General features: G+C 32.1%; 1 protein-coding gene across 8 annotated transcripts in view; it reads left to right on the top strand.

The window, feature by feature from the left end:
- UBR3 (ubiquitin protein ligase E3 component n-recognin 3) overlaps positions 1 to 16419 on the top strand; it is a 291086-nt gene that overhangs the window by 140162 nt on the left and 134505 nt on the right. For 5 of the 8 annotated variants that reach the window (XR_012474268.1, XM_074215735.1, XM_074215736.1 and 2 more), the window contains 5 exons: positions 134 to 275; positions 4370 to 4474; positions 9359 to 9532; positions 9735 to 9767; positions 12476 to 12936. Coding sequence is in view for 7 of the 8 variants with exons in the window: in XM_074215735.1 (XP_074071836.1) it covers positions 134 to 275; positions 4370 to 4474; positions 9359 to 9532; positions 9735 to 9767; positions 12476 to 12936 (915 nt within the window). In the remaining variant the exon portion in view is untranslated. The remainder of the gene's footprint in view (positions 1 to 133; positions 276 to 4369; positions 4475 to 9358; positions 9533 to 9734; positions 9768 to 12475; positions 12937 to 16419) is intronic. The other 3 variants (XM_074215740.1, XM_074215738.1, XM_074215737.1) reach the window with 1 other exon arrangement.

Genomic DNA, 16419 nt, shown 5'->3' with positions numbered 1-16419 from the left:
GTCTAACAGTCACCCTAGGGAAAGTATATCTTGCATTTCATTTGTTACTAACTGATTAGTTTTAATCCTACTATTTTGGATTCTGGTTTAAGTGGAGTTTTAATCTCATTTTCATCTTGTATTTTTTCTATAGTTTAAAACAGAGTGGCAAATTCCCTGGAAACCCTTGGCCTCCCTACAAGAAAAGGACACCTCTGCACCCCAGTTACAAAGGTCTCATGCGACTTTTGCATTGTAAAACTTTACACATTGTCTTATTCACCCTACTTTACAAGGTATAGTAGTGATTTGAATAATAAGAATAAGATGAAAGTTTCATATTTTTAAAATCATGTTTTAAGATAGTATTTGTTTTGTGTATAACATATAATATTTAAAATCCTATGTCTCTTCCTCTCTCTCCCCCTCCCCTCTCTCCCTCTCTCTTTCTCTCTCTCTCTCTCTCTCTCTCTCTCTGTGTACTATCTATAGATCTTTCTCAGTAAGTTTCCAAGTGTAAAAAAATTATTTCTAATAGTTCCTTTAAATTTATTGCTTTTCTAGTATTAGTCAAGGACATTTATTCAGCTTCCACTGTGAGTACAAAGTATAGTATATTGGATAATTAGAATTGAGAAATCAGGAAGACCTGGGTTCAGATTCTGTCTCTGAAACATATTGGCTGTGTATCCTCAGACAATTTTGTTGCTCCAGGCAACCGTATAATACTATAAGTTGCTGATCTGCATGGGTAGAGTAAGTTCCTCTCTGGAAATTCCCTTCCAGATAAATCATAGATCTGGTGAAAACAAGAACAACAACAAATCAGTAACAAAATCACAATGTGTTGAAAGATAATTAGGGTACAACACAATAAAAGAGTGAGGAGCAAGCAATCACTTAACTTGAGAAGAATGAAATCGAGATCTTTCTTTGTGAATTTTGCCTTTCAATCTAAGGTTATTCTCCACTTTCTTAATACTCTACTTTGACAACTATTATCTTAGAGAATGTTCAAATACTAGCAAGTGTATCATAGTTTTCTCCTATTTAGAATATCTCCTCAACTTAGGTTTTCTTATTCAGATGTAATCAGCTACACTTTTTTGGTACTGAAAAAGTATGTGACAGAACAAGAAAAAGATGTAGATATGCCCTTGGGATATTCACAATATAGGCAACAAAACAAAAAAAGTTATAGTTATATGAGATTTACTCCTAAAAAGTGATCCAGTGTCTGTCTCATTGATTCCTAATTAGAATCTTCATTTTTTAAATTTTATTTTAAAAAATTTTTGACTCATGTGAAAATTGTCATTTATTGCCAAAGATAATTCTTTATTTTGACACTTTTTTTTTGCAAGGCAAATGGGGTTAAGTGGCTTGCCCAAGGCCACACAGCTAGGTAATTATTAAGTGTCTGAGACCGGATTTGAAACCAGGTACTCCTGACTCCAAGGCTGGTGCTTTATCCACTGTGCCACCTAGCCTCCCCGACACTTGTTTTTTAACTCTTATTTTATAAGGGATCAATTCTTTGAAACTATCTGAATATCTTATTTCATAAAATTACTTATCATAGCAATGTATAGCATCATTTTCTTTTTTTTTTTTCAAATATGCATCTATTAAAATTATGTAAGACTTATAGGTGTGACCACAAGGACAACTTTTACAGTTTGCTAAGTAACAACATTGTGAGGTATAAAATGAAGCATTTCATTTAAGTTATGTCATGGGATATATCCTTTTCATAGCCCAAATAAAAATGATTTTTTTCCCTTTTATTTTATTTTTTTCCCAATTACATACAGGTTTTCACATTTATTTTTTGTAGGATTTTGGGTTCCAGAGTTTTCTGCCTTCCTCCCTTCTCTCCCGTTTTCTCATAACAGTGAATAATCTAATATAGTTTACACATGTGCAGTCATGTTAAACACATTTTCATATTAGTCATGTTGTGAAAAAGGAATCAAAACAAAAGGACAAAAAACCATGATCTCATCATATTCATATACCTCAGTTTGTTCAGCCATGTCCTAGTTGATGGGCATCCCCATAATTTCTAATTCTTTGCTACTTCAAAAAGAACTGTTATAAATACTTTTGTACATGTGGATCTTTTCCCTTTATTTTGATCTCTTTGGGATACAGATCTAGTAATGCTATCTAGCAATAGCTGGAACAAAGGGTATGCAGAGTTTTACAGTCCTTTGGTTATAGTTCTAGAATTTCTCTCCAGAATGGTTGGAGTAGTTCTCTCAACGACATCATCAGTGTATTAGGGTCCCAGTTTTTCTACATACCCTCCTACATTTGACATTTTCCTTTTTTTGTCATATTATTAAATATGATAGGTGTTGAGGTAGTATCTCAAAGTTATTTTAATTTGAATTTATCTAATTAGTAATGATGTAGAGCATTTTCCTCAAATAACTATAGATAGCTTTAATTTCAACTGAAAACTGCATATTCATATCCTTTGATCATATATCAATCGAGAATTAATTTGTATTTTTATAAATTTGACTCAGTTCTCTATATATTAGAAATGTCCTTTTTTAGAAATTAACTGTAAAAATTGTTTCCTAGCTTTTTGCATTCCTTCTAATCTTGGATGCATTAGTTAGAAAAGTTAATTTCTATATAGTTATTTTCTTAAAAAACTTCTTATAAAGTTCTCCAAATGACAGTTTACAGGTAATATTTTCTAAATGATACTGGTCTCTGCAGTGCTATTTGACCTCAGTGAAAGTCATTTTGAAAGAGATCATAACTATCTTCATTGGTAAAACAAAGCAAATGAAGACTTTTTTGCCTAACATGAAATTGGATGAGCAACTCATCGAGTTTGTCTGTCTGTATCTTACTGTTTGTCTCTCTTATCTGTTTATCTATAACAGCTACTTCCGTCTTTTTAACATTTTTCTCCCTCCTGTCCTTCTCTCCCCCCTCTCTCTTCTTCCCACCAATAGATAGCATATAGGCTCTATATCTGCAACCATGCTAAACATAGATTAATATTAATCATGTTGTGAAAAAAAGAATCACATTCAAATGGAAGAGAAAAAAATAAGAAAATAATGACATACTTCTCAAAAAACTTTGCAAAAAATTTTGAAGATAGTAAACTTTGGTATGCTTTTAAACTCCACAATTCCTTCTCTGAATATGGATGATATTCTCCATCACAAATCTTTTAGTATTGTCTTTTATTATTGTACTGCATAAATGATAAAGTACATTAGAGTTGATCATCAAATCCATATATAACAGATACTTCAGATGAAAATGAATAAGACCTAGAACTGAATAGAAAATAAAGATGCATAATATTTGGATAATTGTCCAAAATTTTCAGTGATTCTAAATTGTTTCTTGCCATAAAAACCATCATAACTTTTGTAAAAATACTCTACCAGTGATGCTATAATGGTCATTAATCATGGAACAATATGGTAATGAATCAAAACTATGGATAACTTAGATGGCAGTAAAAAGTCATGTAATAGTCTAAATAGGCTATAACATATTTCCATTATATGAAAATTCATATACATAATTTATCACTGTGAAAATAAAACATCATATAGCTAGAATGAGAGATTAAAAGGCACCCAGCTGAAATGCTTCTTCTAGTACCCACAGAATGATGAAAATACCAGAGGAAGGCCTGTTTTTGTTTGTTTAGTTTTTTTTTTTTTTGCAAGTCAGATGGGGTTAAGTGGCTTGCCCAAGACCACACAGCTAGGTAATTAGTAGGTGTCTGAGGTTGGATTTGAACTCAGGTACTCCTGACTCCAGGGTGGTGCTCTATCCACTGTGCCACCTAGCTGCTCCCAATTCTTTAAGGAAGGCCTTTCTAATTGGATAGATCTTCTTTGTAATATTTACATGAAGACATGGACAAGAATTTCACAAAATTTAAATGCATAGGTGTAGGGGTAGTGATCTACAGAGCAGGAGAAAGTGCCCATACAATGAGATCACAGATCCCTTGATTGTTATGTAAATTTCCATGCCCCAAACTTGAAAATGATGCTTTTCTGCATTAAACCTCTATATTGTTTTTTATCCAGCTAATTTGACACACTAATAATTTTGAGTTCTTATATAATCTTGAATTAAAATTTTTTTAATACAAAATTCTACATATAATGATAATGGAATTTTCTAAGGGATATTATCTAATTCATGGATATATATTCATAAAAGGCAAAAAAAAGTTTGGTTTCTTCTGCAACTGTCATTATTTTACATGATCGTGGGCAGGCCAGCCTTTTTCACTTCACTTCAGGGTTCTCATTCACCAAATAATTATAGCTTTATTTACCAATCTGTATGACATTTGGAATATGTAAAACAGTGTTTTTTTTCTTTTTAAAAAAAGATTTTGATGGACCACCAAAATCTGTCAGAACATGTCCTCTGTATGGTTTTGTATCTGATTGAATTAGGACTTGAAAATTCACCTGAAGAAGAACCGGATGAAGAAGTAAGTACTTTCATTTACCTAAAGCAGATTGGTAATAAAGATATTGTATGTTTAATGAGGGCTATTTGAAAAATTATTACCTACCAAATTCCTTCTGGGATACAAATGGGGTTTTGATTCCAAGTCCAGGAAGAGTTAAAACAAAGCAAACTGTAGAACAGTATTCTTAATGAACATTGATTCAAAAAATTTAAATAAACATTAACAAGGAGAGAAGAACAACAAAAATAATTTAAGTATATCAAGAGTTACAGGAAAAAAGTTTTTGATAAGATACAACACCTATTTAAAAATTACTAGAAAACAGTAAGTGATCTTTATTATATATATATATATATATATATATATATATATATATATATATATATATATATATAATGTCTGTCTCAAATCAAGACTTAGGATCATATTTAATAGTGATAAACTAGAGGCCTTCCCAATAAAAGCAGGAGAAAAGTAAAGATGTGCATTTTCATCATTACTATTCAATTTAGTGCTGGAAATGCTAGCTATAGTAGTGTGACAAAGGAATTGGAAGCAAAAGCAAAGACAAAGAAGAAATAAAATTGTCATTTTTTTTGCTCTTTATAAAAAAATCTTCTCGTCAACTAAAAATTAATTGAAATAACTTCAGCAAAGCTGCAAAGCTTCAGAATATAAAATAAACTCACACAAAACAACAGCATTACTGTGTATTACCAACACAACTGCAAGAACAGATAGAAAAAGAAATGGCATTTAAAATAATTACAGATATGTAATACAGTCAGTTTTTATATATATATATATCTATATATATGCATATATATAATATATATGCTACATAGTTAAACTTAAGTCTTCCTGACTTTAAATATCTCTCTGCTAGAATAGTCTGTAGAACATTTTATCTCTTATCATGCAGTAACTATTTACCTATTCATTAGAATCATCTGTTCTTACTCAATTTTCACATCAACTCTTGTGAGTCAAATCTTCATTTAAGGATGATGAAACCAAAGGAGAGTTAGTTTCTCAGGGTTCCACAACTACTGTCTGTGGCAGAATTTGGCTTCAACTCTTTCTTTCTTCAAGTACATCATTGTATCCATTCTATCACCAAGGGTCACACAAGCCAGTGTGTGTCAAGAGGCAGCATTTGACTCAAATGCTTTCTGACTCTGAGGCTGCTGCAAATAATTTTCCATTAAATCCAATAAAAACTAAATCATGGAAAAAGAATAAATAATATGTTCTTTTAGGAAGTGAGCATTGAATTCTTTCTTTTTTTAGCTTTGCCCTCCAGCTTCAAGAATTCTGGTCAAATTTCTTGAAATTGCATGTCTAGGTTTTTTTTTTTGGTCATAGAGTTCAGATAATCCAATGATTCCCATATTTTCTCTTCAGTCTATTTTCTAGGTTAGTGTTTTTTGCTATGATATAGCCTATATTTTCTTCCCTTTTTTTTCCCAGTCTTCTGACTTCATTTAAATATTCTTGTTGCCTTATGAAGTCATTGTCTTCTATTTGGTCCATTTTATTGTCAAGCAGCTTATTGCATGGACAAAGTATTAATTTCTTTTGTCTCAAGTACCCACATCCCATTTGTAAGAGAACATTTTTAAGTCTTTGAAAAACAAACTCTTTATCTCTTTCAGGAATTATAGTTGAGTTTGTGCCCATGCTGGTTTTCTTTGAGGTATTGATTGCTTGTGGATGTGTTGGAGTTATCTTTTTTTGAGTCTCTCTTTTGCGTGCCCTTGCCATCATAATAGTTCATTATGGTGTCATTATGTGACCCCCTCTCCCCAATTTTCTGACTTTGGACTTGATGTTAAGAGACTGGCTTGCAGCACTTCTTTCACTTTGTTGCTTTCTTGGGATAGTGATCATTGTTATTTTGGGATCTCAAGGTCAGATTGGAGACTTGTAAGCTTTCAGTGCTCCCAATCTGGTCTTATCCTTTGTCTGAATTCTACAAGTTTCTGACCTGAGTTTGGGTCTTTCCAAGACAATAATGTTGCTGAATTCTCTGCCCAATTAGCTATCTGAAAAACTTAACAAAGTTTTTGACTACGAAGTAAAAAAATGACAGAATTTTAAACTCCCTTTGATATGGGGGTTTTTGATTTGGTTACTCCTCTTCAGACAGAACAAAATTCAGTAAGACCTCTCTTCTGAGTTTGGGGTCAGAACCTCCCCACTCCTCCTGTTGTCTTCTAAACTTCCTTTCTCAGTATATTATGCAGGGTTTCCCTACTGGGAACACCATCCCCATGTGTAGGTCTCCTTAGTCTACCCATCACAGTTCCCCCTTTATGTTTCTGGGGTAGCTTGATTTAAACATGTGACCTCTTTCTGCTGTTGAGCACAGTTTACTGGAGGGTTCTTCTCTTCTTCACCTAATGAGATAGCTCAGCAAAACTGGGCTGGATAAATGATTCACTGTGACATTTTCTTGATTTTCTCATCAGGATTTGATTTGCTGTATTTTCTAGAACTGTTTAGAGGAGTTTGTGGGCTGGATTTCCTCACAATGCTTCTTTATCACTTTGCCATCTTGAATTCAGTTCATACCATTGCTTTCTTCCTGCCATTCAGACAGCTGTGTGCTTTGTGGTGTCATCATCCATGCCTTGCCACTAACTGGGTATAATCCAAGACTGTTCTCGGCCTTTTTCTCTGTTCTTTTTAATACTCTCTCACTTGATGATTTCATTAACTCCCAGAGATTCATTTGTCATTTCTTTTCACATGACTCCCCATATTCAGCAGTAGCTTCTGTTCCGGTCTCATATCACAAATTCAAATACCTGTTGAATATTTTGAACTGGATATTCTATTATTATTATTATTATTATTATTATTATTATTATTATTATTATTATTATTATTATTATTTTCATATTAAACTCAATCATGTCCCCAAACAGAGCTCATTCTCATCTTCCTGTACCCATACCTCTTTTTCACTTTTCTCCACTTTTTTTTGAGAACAGCAATATCCTTTTAGTCACCCAGGTTGACAACTTGTTAATTTTGTTAATTTTGATTTTGTTCTCTTATTAGACCAATATAAGTTGCCACTTCTTGTGTTTCTCTCTTCACAGTATTTCTCACATATGTCCCCTTTTCTCCTTTGTGAAGTCCATCACACTTCAGACCCTAATATTTACCTTTTGCTGAATCATTGAAATGGCCTCTTAATTGTCTCCTGGCCTCAGCCTTACATTCTATCTTTCAAATGGTCACCAACTTTTTTTTCTCTCCTCAACAAATTTTCCCCTCAATAAATTACAGTATATCCAGTTTTAGTTCCAGGATCAAATACAAATTCTATTCAGTGACCTTTCCAGTCTATACAGTATCCATTTCTACATATTCTCTGGTTCTCTGGTCTAGTTAAATTGGTCACCTGCCTCTTCTATTTTTTTTTTTTTTTTTTTTTGGTAAGGCAATGAACTTAAGAAAGTTGCCCAAGGTCACACAGGCAATTATTAAGTCTCTGAGGCTGAATTTGAACTCGGATCTTCCTTACTCCCAGGGCCAGTGCTTTATCCACTGAGCCATCTGCCTGCCCCCCTCTTCTTCTATTATGATCTTTTATGTCCTGTCTTCAATTCTGTTCACTAGCTGTTCTCTATACTTGGAATGCTCTCCTTCATTTTGCAATCCCTGGTTTTATTTAAGTCTCATCTCTGTTTTGTATTAGATTTTTTCCTAATTTCCAGCTACAAGCAAATACCTATCCCTTCCAGATTACCTTTTATTTGTATTTCATATGTTACTTCCATATATACTTTCTGTTGTCTAAGACTGTAAGTTCCTTGAGGGCAAGAAAGTGGATTTTTTTGGCTATTGTTTTGGTCTGACATTTTGTTGATACTTAATAAATGCTTGCTTTAATTAAAAAAAATTCTTTATTAAGAAAATAGACCTCCTTGAATTATTCTATTTCAACTTTGGTAGTCTATTTTGAGTTGTATGTACCCAGAAGTAATAAAATATAAGTTTTCTTAAATTATATGATTTAGATTTTTGGCCAATATTGACTGGTTTGTTCAACTTTTCTTAGTAAGATTTGTATATATTTTGAGTTATCAATCATAGTTTTTGATTGATATTTCTGGGTTTTGAGGTTTTTTTTTTTTTTTTGTTTGGACCTATGGTTTCATTGGTACAAAGAGTTATAGGAAAACTCTTTTTGCTAATGTTAATAGGTAGCTTGTCTTCAGCTTTGGAGTACTGGAAAGTTGCCCAAGGTTCTGATAGTAAATGACATGCACATGATCTTAGAGTTAAGATGTCAAAAGTAGAAATTGAACCAATGTCTTCTTGACTCAATTGTCAGTTTTTCCTCTGCTCTTCTTGTCTTAAGCATGTATATATTTTTATAACTATATGTACATACTATTCACAGCAGTTAGTTACAAGATATTTATTAATGGCCAGGGACTGTGCTACATGTCTGCAAAACAAAGAAAGGTAGGAAACAGTCCCTGCCTTGAAGGAACTTACAGTCCAGTGGGGACAGAAGACAAAAAAGAAATCTGAAAAAGCAGTAGGATGGTCTGCAGTCTGCTGGACCCTGACCTTGGGACCTTCTCTAAATGGAGATTTGGGGAGACACTCTCTATTCTCCAGTCAGAAGGAACGAGGATCAAAGGTGTTTGTTTCAAGACTGAGATGCCCTTCAGGATGAAGAGAGTCCCTTGGGCATGATGGAAAAGTCCATAGAAGTATAGCTATGGACAGAGTTATTGGTTGATTTTTTTTTGAAATTGATAAACAATTTAAAATGTCTTTTAATAGGTCTTCAGGAATCCTACAACTGATTCCATTTTGCTAATTATCTTGAACCATTGCTTTTAATCTTCCTGCTTTATTGTAATATTTATCTTTTAGGAACCTGTGGGTGGACAAGAACGCTGTCATGACAGTTGGTTTCCTGGTAGTAATTTAGTATCCAATATGAGGCACTTTATAAATTATGTGAGAGTGAGAGTTCCAGAGACAGCTCCAGAAGTGAAGAGAGAGCCACCTGCAAGTACTAGCTCTGATAGCTTTGCTTCTACACAAGTAAGTGTTAAAGAACCCTTACTATCTTGTCGGTTCAGTTATGTTGTTGGTGCTTTGCCTTGTGTCATAGAGCCTGTAGATTTTTTCTCTAATCTTGCCATAGCTATGAGAAAAAAAATAGGCTTTTATCTTTGTGTTGCTTCATTCCACAATCACCTTTGACACTGTCCTTTCTTATGAATCTTTTTCCTTCAATTACCAGAGCTCAAGACGACCTAAAGTCCTTCAAAGAGAGGTAGTTTTTGTATGCTGTTTGCATTAACTAGCAACATGACTTTAAATGGAAATGAAAAAATTTCTTGAACTTTGAATTATCTTAATATAGGCTAAATACTTTTTTCTTTTTTAAATATGTTTTAATTTATAGGTTTTCATATTTTAAAGATAAGTTTATATTATTGAATTTTAAAGTAACATTGAACATTTTGGTATTTGTCCAAGGTTTTTCCTGTTAGTGCTATTGGAATATTGAAGCATTTTTAGGCTTGCTTTGCATTTGGGCTTTTAAAAATGAAAGATTATTACAGACATTACTAACATCTTAAAAAAGATTGTATAGTTTCCTAATCTTATCCTTTAATTTTTTTATAGCATGCCTGCTTAAAAATCACTAATAAGTTATTTTGCCTTCTTGGAGGACAATTTAACTTTTGAGTAAAATTAAACTGCAAATGATTAATAATGAATTGGGTGTTTACTACATTTACTACATTTCAACTTTTTAAAATAAAAGAACAATTACATTTTTGCATGAAATATTTAATGAAAAAGATAATGGAGGGAAAAGGATCTTACCAGAGGACATCAGTATTTTAAATATTTTAAGCTTAGTGTTCTCATTGTGCAGAATGGTCCATTCACAAAAGCATTCATTTGCTTTTTGATAGCGGGGATTTTTGTTATTATTATTGTTGTTTCTTTTAATTAATATATTAGAACATTCAGATAATAGGAAGAGGAGCTATTAGTCACATAGGATTGAAATTCATTGTTAACAATTGAACACACCACATTAGGCATTCAGGTTGTCACCTAAGACTATATCATGTACTTTATATTTGAATTTTTAAAATACTTAAGGAAGGGGTGGCTAGGTGGTGCAGTGGATAGAGCACTGGCCCTGGAGTCAGGAGGACCTGAGTTCAAATCCTGCCTCAGACACTTAATAATTACCTAGCTGTGTGGCCTTGGGTAAGCTACTTAATTCCATTTGCCTTGCAAAAAAAAACACCTAAAAAAATGCTTAAGGAAATAATAGACTTTGAAATTATTTGGTAGTATGCTGTAGTTGGTAGAGGAGCCTTTGGAGCTTGAAAGGAGTCCTGCTTCTCACATTTAATAGTTGTATATTTAATGGGCAAATAATTAACTTCTCTGATTCTTTTTCTTCATTCCTAAAACAAAGGGGTTGGATTAGATAACTCCCAAGATCTTTTGTAATAATAGATTTTTTGATTCTATAACCAAAATATTTGTTTATGGTTACATATTGAGGTAGTTTAAGTCTGTATGGAAAAACCTTTATGTCAACACTAAAAACCCTCAAAACGCTTGTTATTAGAAAGAAAAAATGGTTAACTTAGATCAGTCCTTTATTACTTTTTTACTTAAAGGACCAGGATACAGTTTTCTCTACATCATTTGACTCTATCAAAAGGTTCAAACTGCTACTACATTAAAACCAAAAGTAATTCTTAAAGTTCTATCCACTGCGCCACCTAGCCCACCCCATAACTATTTTTTTTAATTAATCCTTCTAAATTTGTTGAAATTATTGAACCTTCCTCACAGGATTTTTTTGTAAAGATCAAATGTAAATTGTGAAGTGCCTTATAGTATTATCTTATTTTTATTATTACTAGAAAGCAATTTCACAAATTACAGTTTATTACTAATATCACTCTTATAAAATTATGGAATGTAGAAATAGAGGATAAATTAATATAAAGCAAGGGGCTCTTTTATTTTTCTTTCCATACACATAAATGATACCTAATGGGGAAGTTAGATAACTATCTTTGCCAGTTTTTATTAGCACATTTTCTTAGTGACATTTCCTGATGAGGCATATAATTGATTTTCATTTCTATCAGAGTTACAATTACTTCCAAAATAGATCAAACAAAAAATTCTAGTAATCATGTTTGAAACATTCAGGAACTAGTTTTGAAATGCTAGTCACTTTTAGGGTGCTTTGGAAATTGCAAAAAAGAAAAAGTTTGGATGATTTAAGTTTTTTTGAAAATTTAGAATAACCTTATTAACCTAAATTTTATATATTTAAAAAAGATGCAAGGGGGCAGCTAGATGGCACAGTGTATAGAGCCCTGGCCCTGGAGTCAGGAGTACCTGAGTTCAAATTTGGCCTCAGACACTTAATAGTTAACTAGCTGTGTGGCCTTGGACAAGCCACTTAACCCCATTGCCTTCCAGAAAACTAAAAAAAAAATATGCAAGCCTTCAAAAACTTTGAGATCAATTTTCATAGCCTTGGAGTCTCATCATTGATCTCTTTTGGGAAGTGACTTATTGTAGTTAATCATTTTCTTAAATCGCATTTTATTAGCAATTGAATGTGGTTGAGAGATAGTTATCAAGGATCACATTGAGAAATAGAATCAAAGTAAGGCACAATATATCTAAAATATTTGTCTGTATATAAGCATGTATTTCAGAGAGGTTAAAAAAATTAATGTTTTGGATACACAATATATGACTCTGTAGTATATGCTTTTTGATATATGTATAGACTGAAACAATGAAATTTCTTTGAGAAATATTTATTAAAAATTAAAAAAATATTTGTAAAAAGTATATATTAGAATACTTAGATATGTGAAAAACTGTTGACATTAAAAATTATTTTAAAAAATTATCATTGATGCTTTAAAAATTGATTACTGAATAATTTCTCTTGCTCTTTTTCCTCCATTTTTTGGGTAGAATTCAGGTACAGCTCAAGTTTTCAGCTTAGTAGCAGAACGTAGAAAGAAATTTCAGGAGATCATTAATCGTAATAGTGGTGAAGCAAATCAGGTGGTTCGTCCCAAAACATCAAATAAATGGTCTGCTCCTGGTTCAACTCCACAGTTAACTACAGCAATTTTGGAAATCAAAGAAAGCATATTATCTTTGTTAATCAAACTTCATCACAAACTCTCAGGAAAACAAAACTCTTACTATCCTCCCTGGTTAGATGATCTAGAAATTTTAATCCAACCAGAAATTCCTAAATACTGTCATGGAGATGGCATGACTGCAGTAGAAAGAATTTTGTTGAAAGCTGCATTGCAAAGTAGATTGAACAAGCGCATCATTGAAGAAATATGTAGAAAAGTGACCCCTCCTGTACCACCAAAAAAGACCAGTTCAACAGAGAAGAAGACTTTGGATAAAGAAGAAAGGTAATACATTTAAAAATTTTTTAAATGTGTGGCAGAAGTTGACTTTTTTTTTTCATTTAATTTTTATTTTCAGCTTTGAGTCCCTTTTCCATCACAGATTACAGGCTTAATAAATTTTAGCTAAATAGAAATGAAAGAAAATTTTCCTATTGCTTTTATTTATTCCTATTTTGTTTTGAATTTTCTGGATTGGCTGTTTTTATATCCCAGATTTATCAGCTAAAACTCAAAGCATAAATCAGCTTTTTTCCCTTAATTTTATTTTTTTGATTATATCAAAGTTTGTTTTTAATATTCATTCTTTTTGCAAGCTTTTGAGTTCCACATTTTTCCATTAATCTCTCTTCCTTCCCCCTCCTTTTAGCAGTGCGCAATCTGATGTACAATTGTATCATATTAGTTATTTTGTGAAAGAAGAATTAGAACTAAGGGGAAAAAATCTGTAAGAAAAAAGAATACAAAAAAGTTTTAAAAAGTAGATATAGTTTGCTCTACTCTGTATTCATTGTCCATAATTTTCTTTCATAACAGATCTTTTAGAATTGTCTTTGATCACTGAACTGCTGATCAGAGCTAAGTCCAGCATAGTATAATTGATCATTTCACAATTTTTCTGTTAATGTGTACAATGTTTTCCTGCTTCTGCTCATTCACTTTGCATCAGTTCATGCAAGTCTTTCCTTGCTTTTCTGAAGTCTGACTGCTTTTACAGAACTCTGTCAAATTGACATAGTATAATTTGTTTAGACACATAAATTAAACTTTAATTTAAAGCTATGCCTTTAGAATTTGACATTTGTACTACTTCGTCTCTTCTGTTCTGTTGTCCTTAAAGATCAGAGTTAAGACTATAAAAGATAACTATAGCAATAACAATATTGACAATAATTATCATTTATATATAGTGCTCTAAAATAGACAAAAGACTTTCAACAATCCTGTGAAGTAGGAAGTGATTATAATTCAATAAATACATAAGATGAAACCTATTATTTATTGATTATTTCCTAAAAAATTAAAAATCATAAGAGTGGTCTAGTGGACTATGGGAACTATAATTATAAAGAATTGTTTCCTATATGCAAACCAGTGATTAAACTATTGGAAAACTACTTAACTATTTGTGTCCATTTTCTTTTTATGGACCAATATACTAAACATCATCTTATGATGATTTGGTTGTACATTCAGTTTTGTTTCTGTATTTTTAAAATGTATGGCTGAAGTAACTCACCTTGCCGTCCTAAAGATTATTTGCACTTTGGAAGAGTATGTCTTAACTGTCATTACAAGTAATTTTTAGCCCTTTAAAATGTCTCCCTTTTACAGGATTTTTATTTAAGAGGAATAGATATGAGTCTTCCTGATGAATAGATAGGAAACAAATTCTATTTTTAAAGTGCAGATTTTCTTCTGCTAAGACTCGGTGAAGCAGTCAGTCATTTTTGAATTCTGTAAAAGCAGAGTTCCTTTTCATTTTATTTTTAAGCCATCAAAAATTGAATTTAACTACTTAAAGGAATTATATTAAAGCTTCAAGAGATGACATATATGCCTCTTAATTGAACATCAAAAATAGTAATAATAAAGTTTTACAAATGGTGCTTTCACATTTAAAGGAAGTCCAAGAAACTTGAGAACCTTAGCTTCAGATTTCAGTCTGTCTCTCAAGTTTATAAGTGGAATTTATGTTTAACACTCAATATCCAAACTAAGGAATTGGAAGCATTGGATGGATAACCTAAAAACTATTTAATTTTCAGTTTTAAAATGCATTATATGAATGCTTTATGAAATATATTATTATTGGTTTATGTAATAATAAAATGGAGGTTTGCATTTCAAGAAGGCAATATACTTTACTGAATAAAAATTGCCCTCAAATGAGAAGTTTGTTATCCTTAATCCATAAAATATGACCAACCATTTTCTTTTGGACTTAATGCTCCAGGAATGTGCTTTAAAAATAAATGTTCTCCTTATCTTTTTTTTTTTTTTTTTTTGGCAAGGCAATGGGGTTGTACAAGGCCACACAGCTAGGTCATTATTAAGTGTCTGAGGCCAGATTTGAACTCAGGTACTCCTGACTCCAGGGTTGGTGCTCTATCCACTGTGCCACCTAGCTGCCTCTTCTCCTTATCTTTAAAAAACAAACAACAAAATAAAATAAACTACCAATTTAAAAATGAATCAGAAGTATAACCATGAAGATCTCGGAAGAAGGAGAATTCATTTAGGATAACAGTATGCATTAACAAAAAAGTCATTGTCCACAACACTACTCACATTATTTCAACAAGAATTTATTAAGTACCTGCTTTGTCTTTAGTACTATTCTGGATATTGCTGTTGGGGTAAAGAGACATAAGTTTTCAAAAGACACTATCTGTGAAATAATAAGATTTATTATTATTTATTGTATGTTGCCAAAAGCGAAGGAGGAGTTCAGAGCTATTAAAGTATTTACTGCCATATATGGTGCATGGTGTGTCAGCTGTGAAAATTATGTCTGTATTTTTCTGACATTTCTGAAATACTTAGGAAAAATGTATAATTTCCTCTTGCAGAAAGAGAAATTCACTTCTATAGGCAGTTTGTTGGCTTAGTGAGCAGAATGCTAAGCTTAGATTCAAAAAGACCTGAGTCTGAATCTTGCCACAGACACTTTCCTTGGGCAAGTCACTCAGCTTCTATTTGCCTCAATTTCCTCTTCTGTAAAATGAGGGTAATAGATATACCCACCTCATATGAGACTCAGATATAGTAATATTTGTAAATTGTCTGTGTAAAGGTGATGATGTTCTCATTTGTTAAGATGAGATTCATTATCTATGTTCCTTAAGATAAAAAAAGAAAATTAAATTAGACAGTTGATCTGTTCAAACTAGAAGACATAGGGGCAGCTAGGTGGTGCAGTGGATAGAGCACCAGTCCTGGAGTCAGGAGGGCCTGACTGAGTTCAAATCTGCCCTCAGACACTTAATTACCTAGCTTTGTGGCCTTGGGCAAGCCACTTAACCCCATTGCCTTGCAAATACCTTAAAAAAGAAAACTAGAAGACAAGATGAGTTTTAAAATTTAAGTTAGTATTTTTTGAATTTGATTGTGGGTTCTGATTATGTATAATTTTTAAAGAAGGAAAATGTTCAATAAACCATAGTATGTTTTATATGACTAATGAATTCCATAATTTTTATCATAGATGACACTTTGTGTACCTAATCTGAATGTTTTTATTTTGAACAAAGACTGTAAAGCTGATATAATACAAATGAAATTTTGAGTTTTTAGTTTCCTTGTCTAAGAACATTTTTCTTTGAGTACTGATGATGTTAATAACTATTTGAAACCAGTTTAAATATCAGTAATATCTTAATATGAGCTAGAATTAAGGAATCTATATGAATTTAGCTATGCTGCTCACAGAGCATATCTTTAGTTTATTTTTGAATTTCAGATCTAGTTTGGTAGTAATGAAGTTTG

The sequence above is a fragment of the Macrotis lagotis genome, chromosome 1 (genome assembly GCF_037893015.1).
Source record: "Macrotis lagotis isolate mMagLag1 chromosome 1, bilby.v1.9.chrom.fasta, whole genome shotgun sequence".
Classification (NCBI taxonomy): domain Eukaryota; kingdom Metazoa; phylum Chordata; class Mammalia; order Peramelemorphia; family Peramelidae; genus Macrotis; species Macrotis lagotis.
This window is presented reverse-complemented; position numbering and strand designations above follow the sequence as displayed.